This window comes from Pelodiscus sinensis, chromosome 9, assembly GCF_052426305.1.
Source record: "Pelodiscus sinensis isolate ZL-2025 chromosome 9, ASM5242630v1, whole genome shotgun sequence".
Lineage (NCBI taxonomy): Eukaryota > Metazoa > Chordata > Testudines > Trionychidae > Pelodiscus > Pelodiscus sinensis.
The window spans coordinates 10,074,541-10,088,877 of NC_143060.1; the positions used below are offsets into that span (position 1 = coordinate 10,074,541).

The following is a 14,337-nucleotide window of genomic DNA, read 5'->3' on the forward strand; positions in this document are numbered from 1 at the left end:
ATTTCAAATTAATTTTGAAATAGCTTATTTCAAAATTTGTCGCTGTCTATACAGCACTTATGAAATAAATCGCTATTCCAAAATGTCCCTTACTCCTTGTGGAATTAGTCTATAGGGACATCAGAATAGCAAGCCTGTTATATTTCGAAATAATGGGCGCACTCAAAAGACGCAGAATAGTATTTGGGGATACCTCCTATATCCCAAAATAGTACTACAGTGTAGATGTATGTAGCCTAAGGGTGTCATTTCAAAGTACTGTACGACGAAAAATGGCTCCTATTCTCTATTTTATGGCAAAATTAGAGCAAGCCAGAGGGGTTTGCAAACTGGACGATCACCTTGTATGTCAAAAGATAGGTGAAGTATTGGAATTAGCGACAGTGGATTGTTCCCAGTTGTTTATCTATCTTCCATCATGACAGTAATTGCTGAAATAGCAAGTGCTTTAATTTGGGGATCATTAATTCAGACTGGATAAAGGCTCAGTAATAATTTAATAAAATTAATGGTCTAATATCTGATCCTGGGCAAAATTCCACACCACTGCGAATGATGTGTGACCTGTACAATTCATAGCTATCCAACTTCATAAATCATGTTGTGTTTGATTAGTGTTCAGATGTTCAGTCATGTCCAGAATAAGCAATACAAGGTATTTTTTGCTTATTCTGTAGATGGCCAGCAAATATACTAACCGTGTTAACAAGCACAGTGGGCACATTCCAAGTTCCACTGGCTTGAGTCTATTAGTTCCAGAGACAGTCCCTATTTTTAAAATGGGAAAGTCTGTTAGAACCACTAGAATATCTGAAACTGATAGAACTTTTCAATGGCACCCAATGTATGGCATTTATACTGTTTTTAGGGATTTGTCATTTACGTTTTTCAGATAAATACAACTCTTTCACATTAAAAGGTGGAAAAATTTATCCCCATCCCTCGCTCTTCCACCCTTATAGAAGAAATCCCTCAGAACCACAGTTCTACATGCAAACTGCAACTTGACAAGAAATACATAGCAAGGAATTAGAGGCTGATGTTCTAAATTCATAAATTGAAATATTTTACCATATACACTAGACTAGTGTTCCTTCTAATTTTTCCATTTATGTGCAGAATAAATTTTATGTGCACCAAAGCAAGTGCAGATGTGCACCACCAGTAGAAACACATGGTATAGATGGCTGTGAGTGCTCTGCTAATCAGCTGGGTGGCACATGATTCTCTCCTGGGTGGCTGTCCAAGTGCTCAGGGAACACTGCATGAGACTGATAAAAGGCCACCCAGTTTACCATGTTTGCTTCCTTTAAGATTATTTTAAATCAGCCTTTCTACTGCCACTCAAACTTGCCTTCTCTTTTGGCCTGCAAATCTAGCCAGCCCCGAGGCAGAGAAATTAAGTGACTTTCCCAAGGTCACACGACTGAATCAGTAGCAGATGTGAAAATAGAAATCAAGTTTCCTGAATCAATCAGGAAATCAGGTCCTTTATCAGTCATCATACTCTATTATTTTATGTAGCACTTTTTACTCTGAAAAATCCAGAGAGATCTATCAATTTTATCATTATTTGAAAGTTACAATAAAGTCACTGATGTCTAGTCTCTTCTAATGAGAGGACTGCCAAGCTAACAGGGCTCCTACTTTGTAATTAAAAGGCACTCCCTGGAGCTAGGCACACTGCTTAATTTTGTCTGTACTGGGAAGTGTATTTTTCTCCATTTAATGAGGCTGCTGTTCTTGAGCACTGGAAAGTCTCATATTGAAGATGCCATTGTGGGATTTTGGGGGGGTCAGAGGCATATTAATCTGTTTCATGTAATGGGACCCCTTACCTCCTTGGGGTTCATGCTGTAGTGGGGCTTGAAGGGAAAAGGGAGCAGGACTTAGATCACTGACTGGTGAGAAGAAGCGGAGGGGAAGGATCTGAACACCGCAAAGTGCTCTAACTGGTTTGCCCCTTAACATTTCTTCTCCCCACCGATTTCAGGGCGGTTGAATGTCATTCTTTGGTACACCCCTTTATGGAACTGCTAGTAGGTTGATATATAGTAATTCCTCATTTAACACTATATATGTGTTTCTGAAAATGTTCATGCTTAGCGAAAACGTGCAATGCGGGTTCAATTTTTCCATTAAAAATAATGGAAAAGGTGGGGGTTGCATTTCAGGTGGTGGTGGCAAAGTCAATTTTTTGTTGGTGGTGGGTCATCAATGTCAGCCTTAGATATCTAGCAATACAACATAACTAGCAACACAAGACGCCACAGTTTGTTAAAACACCAAGATAAACACGTGAGTGAGCGGAGGAGCACTGTGACCACATGTATTCATCCGCTCATGCGTATTACTACTGTTTCTGCCAACTTATACCACTGCACGAAGTAGTCTGCCACTTGATTACTTTCGTGTTATTTTGAGGATGGTCGTGTTATTCAAAAAACATTCCCTAAAAAAAAAATCGTGCTTTTGTGAAAACGTGTTAAGCGGGCACGTGTTAAACGAGTAATTACTGTAACCTGTGCATGGGTTGTGGTTTGCAGGCTTAACAGGTGGAGGGGGCTGCTGAGAATTATGGGACTAGAAGGCATTTCCCCACTTCAAATCTGCTTCTCTTCCCCAGCAGTTATAAACGCCATCTTCATCTGAAGAAGTGGGCTGTGCCCACGAAAGCTCATGATACCATCTACATGTTTTGTTAGTCTGTACAGGATAAACTTAAAAAACAACAAATAGTCGATAGCACTTTAAAGACTAACTCGGCTCCCCCTCTGAAGCTGTCAAAATAAAGTGCATCTATGTATTTTCAATATTTCTTAACTGTCTCTTCTGATAGGTTCTCTGATTAGAAATCAGTTTTTCTGCCTTTAAGACAAGGCTCACATAAGCCTCCAGATAACTGTGAATGGGATTTGTAGGTACGTCACAATCCTCATAAATCAACCCTGCCCTCAAGAGACTATGCTTGTGAAGTACAAATATTTCTACAGCTTTTTGGGCGGGTTGTAATTTAAGATGAATTGTACAAACTAGATACTAATCCCGAAGCAACAGATGGTTGTTACAAAATAGCACGGCAAACGCTCAAGCCGAGTCCTATCCTGAGTGAACTTTCTGCAGAAGAGGCGGCGAGAGTGCAGGTAGCAGAGTGTCCCGCACACTGAGCTCTCATGGTGCAGGAAGGACATAAAGAAGCTTGATCAGCTGCTTGAGGATTTCCCAGAATAGGCAATCCCTGGGGGACAGAGCTGAACTCCCCACTATCGCAGCATATGGGGTGCATAGCTGGTATGCTGCCGAGCCCCACCCTTGGGTGGCTGACGTAACTAATTGGTGCTGCTATCTTTGGACTCCTTCCCAGCCTCACATTTTGCACTGATCGCAGCTCAGCTGGAGGCAAAGATTGGGCCTATTATCTTTTATTTTGGTAATAACAACAACTATGCTATAAACAAAGCCTGAGTTATAATGCAGCAGGCAACAGAAAAGGAACACTTTCAAAGAAATCTAGTTTCAGAAAAGCTCTAGTGACCAGCATCCATCCAGCAAGTTTAATCACTGATAAAATAGCAAACTTGAAGATCAGGGAGTTACTACGGCCTATAATGACTGTCACTCACCCCAGATATGATGTGTACAAGTCGTTTTTTTATACACTCCAAAAGAAGAAAATTTAGGCAGGAATTACAAATGGCTATTTACTTGGTTCCATGACTTAATTAAGGGATAGATGAATATTTATTAGGAATAAGCGTAGTAAAGTACCTGATAACTCCTGTAAAGTTTGACACACTCCCTACTCCTATCACACATTATGTCAAGAAAAATGGCCATCGACAGGAGGAGCAGAATACCAATCTGAAGAGAAAAGAATGGTTACTTACCTGTAACTGTTGTTCTTCGAGAAGTGTTGCTCATGTCCATTCGAAGTAGGTGTGCGCGCCACGTGCACCACGTCTTCCGGAGTGTTTTCCCTAGCGGTACCCGTAGCGCCGACGGGGCGCCCCCTGGAGTGGCGCCACCATGGCGGGGCATAAGTACCCCTGCCGGCGCTGTCCCACCTCAGTTCCTTCTTGCCAGATACTCCGACGAAGGGGAGGTAGGGTGGGAGTCGAATGGACATGAGCAACACATCTCGAAGAACAACAGTTACAGGTAAGTAACCGTTCTTTTCTTCTTCGAGTGGTTGCTCATGTCCATTCGAAGTAGGTGATTACCAAGCTAACCCCATAGAGGAGGGGTCGGAACAGTCATAGCACCAGAGTCATAAAGGAAGGTGAACAATAAACAGATTTATTTGAACAATTAAACAGTGACAAGTCACCAATCCAGAACAAAGACAACCCGACCTATATATTTACATCACAGATTCGAGGACTGCAGAGCCCACCCTTGCATCCTCCCTGGCCTATTGAGGTAGCGCATAGTGTGAAGGGAAGACCAGGTGGCTGCCCTGCAAATTTCTGTGATTGGTACCTGGGCACCAAAGGCTACGGAGGATGCCTGCGCCCTGGTAGAGTGTGCCTTCACTCTGGGTGGGGTTTTACCAGCCAGTTGATAACACTCTGCTATACATTGTACCACCCATCTTGATAACCTTTGCGTAGAAATAGGTGAACCTTTCCCCCTATCCCCAAACGCAACGAACAACTGTTGGGATTTATGGAAGGGCTTGGTTTGGTCAATATAGAATGCCAGCGCTCGCTTGGCATCCAGGGAGTGTAGAACGCGCTCCTTAGGGAAGACGTGTGGTTTAGGGAAGAACACCGGTAAATAAATCTCCTGAGACAGGTGAAAAGGAGAAACCACCTTCGGGAGGAAGGCCGGATGAGGTCATAGCCTTACGTTATCATGCGAAAAAACAAGGTAGGGCGGCTCTGATACCCTTCTAGCAGACGTAATGGCTACTATGAAAGCAACCTTCAATGAAAGGTGCTTCAATGAACACGTAGCCAATGGCTCGAAAGGAGGGGACATAAGCCTGTGAAAGACCAGGTTGAGGTTCCAGGCAGGGTATGGGGCCCTCACCGAGGGGTACAATTTCTTCAAACCAGTAAGAAATCTTTTAACCACCTGGTTAGAAAAAAGAGAGGCTCCTGCCGTACCAACATGGAAGGCGGAGAGAGATGCCACATGGTCTTTAATAGAAGAAAAGGACAGGCCATTAGAACGGAGTTGAAAGAGATAGTCGAGAATAGTTGGAATAGGGGCCGAAGACAGGTGTACTCCTCTCCGGGACGCCCAAGACAGGTGCCAGAGACGAAGGGCCTCCTTGCATAGGGGTGGCGAGCGCGCCCCACCCTGCTTGTTGAGGTAGAAAACCGCTGCAGTGTTGTCCATACGCACCAGGATGGAGCGGTGGGAGAGCCTCGGCAGGAACGCTTCGCAGGCCCTCCTCACCGCCCGCAGTTCCCGGACGTTGATGTGCAGGGACCGTTCAGAAAGGGACCAGAGGCCCTGAGTTCTGTAGCACCCAAGGTGTACACCCCATTACAGGTCGGACGCATCGGTGACCAGCGTCAGCGAGGGGAGAGGGGCGTTGAAGGGAACCCCACTGCACACCACGGATTCCTGGGTCCACCAGAGTAGGGAGTCCAGAATGTCCGGGGGCACTGTGACTATGGAGTCCCATAGACCCTTGGACTGGCAGAAGACCTTCGCCAACCACTCCTGCAGAGGTCTCATCCTCATCCTGGCATGTCGCACCGTGTAAGTGCATGCCGCCATATGGCCCAGGAGCCTGGAGCAGACCCAAGGTGTCGTAATGGGGAACCGAATTAGCCCTGAGATCAGCTCCACTATGGAGAGGAACCTGCTGTGGGGCAGGAACGCTCTTGCCACCTTCGCATCAAGGAGGGCTCCCACAAACTCTATGCTCTGGGAGGGGGTCAGAGATGACTTCTCGACATTTATCATGAGCCCTAACCTTAGGAAGAGAGCTCTTATGAGTGATACATGAGCTTCTACCTGCTCGTACGAGCGACCACGGATTAGCCAATTGTCGAGGTACAGGAACACGTGTACCCCTCGATTGCGCAGAAAGGCGGCAACCACAGCCTCCAACGGGGGCGACCTCGACCCGTCCGAGTCGACCAACGACGGCGGGAAGGTCGTAAGACTGATTAGGTCCTGTGCCACTTCAAAGGTGTCCGGCGTAGACGGATGATGAGAGGGTAGGCGACCAGGGCTCACCAGGCTCCCTTGGTGCCGACGGTGCACCGGAGGGGAAACGCAGCAGTGAACTGCCGCTGCGGTGTCCAGCTGACGTTGGCTTTTTAGAAGGAGACCTGCCCTGGGACTTCTTCACCCTCTTAGATGGCGAAGAGTGAGACCAGTGCCGGGATCTCGACGTCGATGGCCGGTGTGCGGCCTCGCGCGTGGAGGCCAGTGTGCTGTGCACCGCAGGCTGGTCCGGCGGTACCGGTTGAAGCGCCGTCTCCATAAGGAGAAGCTTCAAGCGGGAAACTCTTTCCTCGTACGGGGCTTGAAAGACTTGCAAATTTTGCAGGCAATTGCCAGATGAGCCTCACCCAGACACTTAAGGCAGCTGTCGTGTGGGTCGCCCCTGGGCATAAACTTCCCACAGTCAGCACATGCCTTGAAGCCTTGTGGCGCTGGCATTCCTTACCCCCAAGGGGGGAAGGAGCAAAACCAAAAAACCTAACTAACTAACTACACAAACTATTTACAATGTGAGAAACGGGAACCATTAACTATCTAAGCCTAAACAGATAGAGAGAGAGAGAGAGAGAGAGACACTCCAACGACCAACAGGGCGGTAAGAAGGAACTGAGGTGGGACAGCGCTGGCAGGGGTACTTATGCCCCACCATGGCGGCGCCACTCCAGGGGGCTCCCCGCCGGCGCTACGGGTACCGCTAGGGAAAACACTCCGGAAGACGTGGTGCATGCGGCGCGCGCACACCTACTTCGAATGGACATGAGCAACCACTCGAAGAAGAACTTTATATTCAGGAGAGAAGATGAAATGCTGCTCACCAAATGAGCTTTGGGAGTGTTATGCTAAGCAAGAGGGGTTTTACTTTCTTTTAAATCAGGGAATAAAGTTTTCGGGTTAAATTCAGTTTTTGGAGGGGAGTGTTCAGTCCTCACTGTCTTTGATCCTTTATGTTTTTTGCTTAAGAAATTAGGTTTTTTGCCCCTATGTCACTGACCCATGGACTACAATAGGGGATAAGTTCAAATTAAGATACGCAACTTCAGCTACATTAATTGCGTAGCTTAAGTTGAAGTATCTTAAGTTGAATTTTGGTGCTGACCACACTGCGGGAAGTCAATGGGATCACACTCTCCCTTTGAGTTCCCTTACTCCTCGTAGGAGCAGGACTACTGGCCTCGAATTAGCGTGTCTTCACTAGATCCACTAATTCAAACTCCCAGAAGATCAACTGTGGCTGTTTTGATCTTATCTGTAGCATAGACATGGCCTGAAAGTCTGGATTTTCTGATACAGCTTTTTAAATAACATGTCCTAGGACTCCCATGTTAGCTCCTGATTTGCTTTGTATCATCAAGCTTGACCATGTGATAACATACCAAGCCAACCTTCATCTTTCATGTTGTGACATACATGCTGTTTTGATACATACAATGAACAACTACAACATTCACAAAAGGGATGTTTACTTACATCTCTCCTTGGAAAGGTGCCCAGCAGCTTGAACTCTTCCCAAGGGAATCCCTTGGAAGCTACAAAATCAAAGACAACCTGCAGCTTACTGCTGGCCAGGAAACGCCGCTCAAAGAACTCTCCGCTGGGTGTTCGGATACGCAGTTTACTGACTGATTCAGTGCTCTCTTTTTTTGGTTCTGGAGGCAAAGACTGCTCTAGAGATAGTCTGATAGCCTGAGGAAAGAAAAAGGATGATTTAGCTTCAATTTTAACTACTTAGGGGCAGGAGCTTTTCCATTTTCATGCTAGAACTCCACAAGGTGTCCCATGGCTCCAGAACTTTAATGGTGCTTTGTGTCTCAATGAAAAAAACATTTTTTTGCACTTCTTAATAACAGCCCACCAGACAATTAATTAAAAGAAATCCTCCTTATAGAACACATAATTAAATCTACAGTTTATTGCATGATGGCAATGGGTAATTTAACTGTTTGACAGAAAGATATCAACAATTCTGATTGAGAGAATAACTGTCAAGTGCTCAATTGCTTTCTTAAAGGGTACAAATTGAAGCCATTAACTCTTTTTATTTTTGTAAATACTCTTGGTTTTCAAACTGTACTCCTAGGCATAACACTGGACTATTTGATACTAAGGAACCTCTTCCTTCCCTGAATCCACAAGATTTTTTAACATCCTTATGGCTCAAGTTCATTTGTTGCGTCTGCTATAAGATTACATTTTAAATAATATAATTAAATAGATTCTATTTCATTTTCTTTCTTTCCTTTCTCAACCACCTGCTTGCTATCTTTCTGTTTTGACATTTCCCCACATAGTATAATAACAGATGCTACATTATTTACTGAACTCAATCAATTATATTACAGAAAAATAAACAACAGTAGCTCATTAAAGCTCTTTTCTTTGTGCAAAGAATACCTAGCTCCCCAAAGTAACCAGTCTCCAAGGCTTCCACATAAAATGACACTATACAATGGATATGCCACACTAGTGAACCAAGTTAGAAAACAATTATGAGCTGAGTAACATTAGCAACTCTTGGATCTGAATAAGCAAGCTGAATTTTGTTGGTAAAAAAGGATGTTCAATATGTGAATAGATCAATAGCCAGATTTCAAATATATGGAACTGAACATAAAGCCCCTTATGTAAGCAAACACCGTTCCGGAACAACAGACTATAGGTAATCCGTATACTTGAACATGGGGAGTGTTAGTAAACAGCATTGTTAAAATCTCTTTTGTTTGGCTAAGCAAACAGATCTTATTCTTTTCATTATTGCAGTTTGTATTAAAACAAGAAAGCCCAGGTATAGGTTGAATCGTGAACTGGTTTTGCTGCTTTTATGTAAAAACAACAGTTTCCAAAAGGCCATTGTATTAGTAAAGGTAGGGTAGCAAGCACAATGCAACGGAAGGGAATTATTGTTTCTATGTGTGCACAATTACTTTTAAGGAGAGAAAGAAAATATCTTCTAATTCATGTAATTAGTGTGTAAGCAAGGCACTTTCTCAACAGTCTTACTGCTGTTGCTGCTACAATACTGGTTTACGTGAGTTCAATTGCTAATAACTTTACAGAATGCAACCCGTTAATTATTCACAACAGAATTCTCACATTCCTATTTTCTGCAATACTTCTCTAGTTTCCCTCTAATAGTCTTTTATCTTAACTCTCATTCTTGATCAGTGGTAACAACAGGAGTTAAGAATATAGCGAATTCTACAGTAGAATGTAGAGAAAAGATTGAGCAACCCATGCAAAACACTTAATACTGTAGTTCTGACTAGGGATGTTAAATATCAGTTAAACCTCATGATATCTTATCGTTTACTCGACTATTTGATAATCCCTGGGGTTGGGGCCGGCAGCACTCTAGTCCCACTCCCAAAGAACCCCGTCACTTTGTGCTGCTGCCTCTGATACAGAGGCACCAGTGTGGGGTGCCAGACAGGAGTTGGTGCACAAGGGTAGCCAATTTAAAAACCAGCTCCCCTTGTGGACTGGCTGCCTGTCACCCCATGCTGCTGCTTCTGCTACAGGGGTGGCAGCAGCCCCTGTCCAGGGGTGGGGTCTGAGCTCCTGTACCTGGCATGAGCTGGAACTGAGCCTGGGCTCAGTGCCTAACAACACTTTAAATGCAGAGCCACAGTGGGGGTAGGTCGCAGACCCACTGCAAGCCAGGACTGAGAAAGGCTGCTGGACAGCCTGCTAAAAAATTGTAGCTGGTGGGGTGGGGAAGAGAAAATGCATGTAGTCTACAGAGTTAACCTATAAGCAAAAGCTTATAGGTTAACCAGTCAATTGACTACACTATCATATCTCTAGTTCTGACTAAATGAACTCTTCACAATATAACATGGTTTAAAAGTTTCTAGAAGCACTTAAATATTTCAGGTTCTTGGATGCATTTCTCCTGGTCTGAGGGATGTGCGCCAGGTGAACCGCTGACACAATCTGCCCCTCAAGTTTATTTTAGAGAATAAAAAATTGAGTTGGTTACCAACTTTATTTTTTTGCAGTTGTATAATGCAATTTTTCCGTATATCAGAAAAGTACACAATACTGAAATGTCACCAAATATACATTTAAAAAGCCAGCTGAGGGCAGAAAACACAAACAAAAAACAACAAAGGAAAAAGCAAGGAAAGGATTCAATTTAAACCAGGTTCCATAGCCTTTAATCATCTGGAAAATTAAATAAAAACATAATGCCAGATTTCAAATGTCTGCAAAAAGAAGAGTCAGATAAAAACATTCATTAATGAACAAAAAAGATGAGAAAGTATGTTGGGTTACATAAATACATAACATTAGCAAACAAACACATTCCACAGGGATGCAGATATACTACTGCGAAGATACATGCTAAAGGTGTGGTCAGATGACCAAGTAGCTGCTCGATAAATGTCTTTAAGGGCCACATTGGTTAGGAAAGCCATAGAGATTGCAGTAGCACTGGTGGAGTGTGTCTTTGGTGGGGCGGTCAATGGCTTATTGTGGAGGGAATGGCATCGCAGTGTGCATGATATCCATTTAGAGATATGTTGGGCTGAAATTGGTGTGCCCTTTGAATGTTCTGCAATAGATATGAAAAGACGTGGAAACATGTGGAAGGCCTGAGTCCTGTCTATATAAAAGGCTAGAGCCCGGCAAATGTCCTAGGGATGCATGAGGCTTCGGAAAGAATGTTAATAAGACTATGGGCTCATTGATATGAAATGACGTGTTGACTTTGGGTAAAAATGCTGGATGCAGTTGTAAGGTTACTGTGTCCTTGGGAAAGACCGTATAGGGTGGTCTAGCCATCAATGCTCCTATCTCGCTAACCCTCCTTGCTGAGGTATTGGCTGTGAAGAACAGCACCTTTGTTAGAAGGAATGGGAATGGACATGTCACTATGGGCTCAAAAGGGGGTCTCATAAGGCAATCTAAAGCTAAGTTCAAGTCCCAGGAGAGCGCTGGAGTCCTGTGCGGAGGGTAGAGGTTCTGGAGACCTTTTAAGAATCTCCTGGTTATGGGATGTACAAAGACCAATGATCCGTATACTTGCTCGTGAAAGGCCGTTATTGCTGCCAAATGCACCTTGACGGAGGAAATGGATAAGCCCCTGGTCTTCAGATGGTATATACAGTCAAGGACCCAATGAGGTGGTGTGTTGTGAGGGTCACCTTGCGTTTGTTGACACCAGGAGAAGTGCAGTTTCCGTTTCTGTAGGTAAGTGGCTCTGGTGGATGGCTTCCTGCTGTGTAGGAGAATGGTTCTCACTTGTTTTGAGCACAGGGATTCAGATCCGTGGAACCAGACAGGAGCCATGCATGAAGGGTATGAGTCCAGGTTGGGAGTGAAGTAATTTGCCTTCATTCTGGGAGAAGAGGTCGTGATGGAGTGGAAGTGGATGAGGCCTTTCGATAGACATGTGATAAAGGTATGGGAACCAGATCTGCCTGGACCAAGATGGAGCTATCAAGATGACTCGAGCTTTGTCAGATCGGATCTTGTGCAGGATTTTGGGGATGAGTGGAGTGGGTGGGAAGGTGTAGTGTAGAGGTTCTTTCCAGCGGATGGGACCCTGCGATGCATCGCCCAGTCCTGCCTGAGAACAGAAGCAAGGGCACTTGGCATTGCCATGGGCTGCATCTATTGACGGATAGCCCCAGCGATGGAAGACAGAGGCAAGCGCCATTGGATGCAATTCCCATTCGTGATAGATAAAAAAGTTGTGACTCAGAGCATCTGCTTTGACACTGTTTATCCCAAGTAAATACGATGTTGTCAGGGTGTGACCCCATGACGGATGGACCAGTTCCAAAGGTGGATCACTTCCGCACAGAGGGATTGGGAACGGGTCCCACCCTGCCTGTTGATATAAAACATGGTTGTCATACAGTCCGTGAGTATGTGAACGACACGACTGGTAACGGTGGGAGCAAAGTATCTGCACACGATTCTCATGTCTCTGAGTTCGAGAAGGTTGATATGTAGCATGGTTTTGTGTGGCAACCACCTGCCCTGCGCAGTGTGCTAGAGCAGGTGCGAGCCCCTTGCCTAGCAGGGAGCAGCTGTTGTGATCTGTACTGTTGGTTCGGGATAGTGGAAGGGAATCCCTGCTAAAAGATTGTGGGGTAATGTCCACCATTTGAGAGAGTACAGCACCTTCTTGGGGATGGTAATTTGCGTGTGCAACAGATAACAAGGCAGCTTGTAAACCAATGCTACTCGGTGTTGCAGGGCGTGGAAGTGAAGGCATGCATATTGAACGATGTAAGTGGTGGTGGCCATACGGCTCAACAGCTGCAGACAGGCGAGTACCATAGTGGAAGGGCTCATGGATAGTATGGCTACAAGATCCCATAGTGTGGTGAAACAGTGGTGTGGGAGATAATCTCGGGCAGATAATGAGTTGAGATGAGCCCAATGAACTCTATCCCCTGAGTGGGATCACGAGTTGATTTCTGTTAGTTTATTAGGAGACCTAGACTACTGAACAGGTGCCTGGTCCTCAAGACCATACTGGCTGTTTCTGTGTGAGACTGGCTCTTTATGAGGCAGTCGTCTAGGTAGGGAAAAATCACGACCCCCCCTGCTGTTGAAGGTAGACTGTCGTTACCTCAAGGACCTTTGAAAAGACCTGGGGGCAGAGGATAGGCTGAAGGGTAGGACTCTACTGAAAGTGGTCTTTTCCCACAGTAAAGAGGAGGTAACATCTGTGGGATTGGTGTATGATGACGTGAAAATAAGCATCTTGTAGGTCGAGGGCTGCGGACCAGTCCTCCTCGTCCAGTGCCAGAATGATCAAAGCCAACATGACCATCCTGAATCGCTGCTCTCATAGGAATTTGTTTGGTTTGCAGAGATCCAGTATATGTCTCCAGCCCCTTGTGCGCTTCTGGGTCAGGAAATATTTGGAATAAAATCCCCTTCCCCGATATGGGTTGGGAATCTTCTCTATTGCTCCTAGGTGAAGGAGAGGATTGATTTCTTGTCTGAGAGGAATTTCGTGGGAGGAGTCCCTGAAGAGGGATGGGGTAGGAGGAAGGGTGGGGGAAGTGAAGTAAAGGGGATGAAATATCCTGTTCAGATGATTTCTAGCACCCACTGGTCTGATGTTATGGAGTCCCAATGGTGGAAAAAGGGATGCCGCCTGTGGGTGAAAAGATGGTGCTGGCTTGTTGGCACTCGATGGATGGGGAGGTTGGGCACAGCCTCGACCAAAGATTCACATCTGCTATTTAAGCCACCTGGGAGCCAAAGGAATGTCACTGAGGTGGGCGCTTCCTCTGGGGTTATTGTCTGGGCCAGTTATACTCATAGAGCTTCTGCTGCATGCGGTTTTAGTAACTGTCGCTGTTCCTGTTGTATGTGTATATCGCTTCTGTCGATACGGCAGCGTATAGATGCTGAGCGTTCAGAGTTGGTTCGCGAATCCTTGCTGCTGTGCAGGACCTCGTCTGTGTTGGTCGCGAAAAGCTTCTGCTTATCAAAAGTCCTCTACCTTGGACTGTAGCTCCCTAGGCACCCCCACTGCTGCTCTGGCCAACTCTAAAAGCCTTCTATTCCATTCTCTTTCATTTAATTAGTTTACTTTTATTCAGTTTTTCATGCCCCTTTCTCCACCTTGCCTCTTTTACCTTCAGACCCTTGCTCCTTACTCACCCCTTAACTTCCAGGCCCTCACACTAGCCCTGGAAAGCTGATATCTTAGTCGCCATGTTTCAACATGGCGCCAGATCGGAAATGGAGGTAGGGGTACCTGTCAAAGGAACATGGTGATGAGAGCTATCGACGCATTTACTACTTCCATCCACTCAGACTAAGGGAATGGAACACACCTGGATTGATGGCTCAGATCTTACAAATTAACAAAAATTTTTCCAGGAGAGGGTCAGTTTGGGTCTGTGCTCAAGTATGCATCAATGTCTCTGACAGAGTTGGGATTTTGGTGGCTCTTGCACTTGAATGGGTGTAATAATTGATTAGCTATTGGTTCAGCAAGAACTAGTGCCTGTACTTCATTGATGTGGATTTGTGAATACAACAGTGGCTCTGAGGCATAATACATGTATATATCTTAAAACATGTATATGTCTCATTAGCAGTGAACTTTGAGAGAAGTATGCTGAAGATTTAAACTCACTCATCTTGCTTTACTCTTTTTACACCTAATTCTTCTGATAT

At 45.0% G+C, this 14,337-nt stretch overlaps 1 protein-coding gene across 3 annotated transcripts in view; it reads right to left on the reverse strand.

The window, feature by feature from the left end:
• FAF1 (Fas associated factor 1) overlaps positions 1–14,337 on the reverse strand; it is a 305,232-nt gene that overhangs the window by 18,596 nt on the left and 272,299 nt on the right. For all 3 annotated transcript variants that reach the window (XM_075935955.2, XM_075935954.2, XM_075935956.2), the window contains one exon: positions 7,654–7,869. In XM_075935955.2, the coding sequence (XP_075792070.1) occupies positions 7,654–7,869 (216 nt within the window). The remainder of the gene's footprint in view (positions 1–7,653; positions 7,870–14,337) is intronic.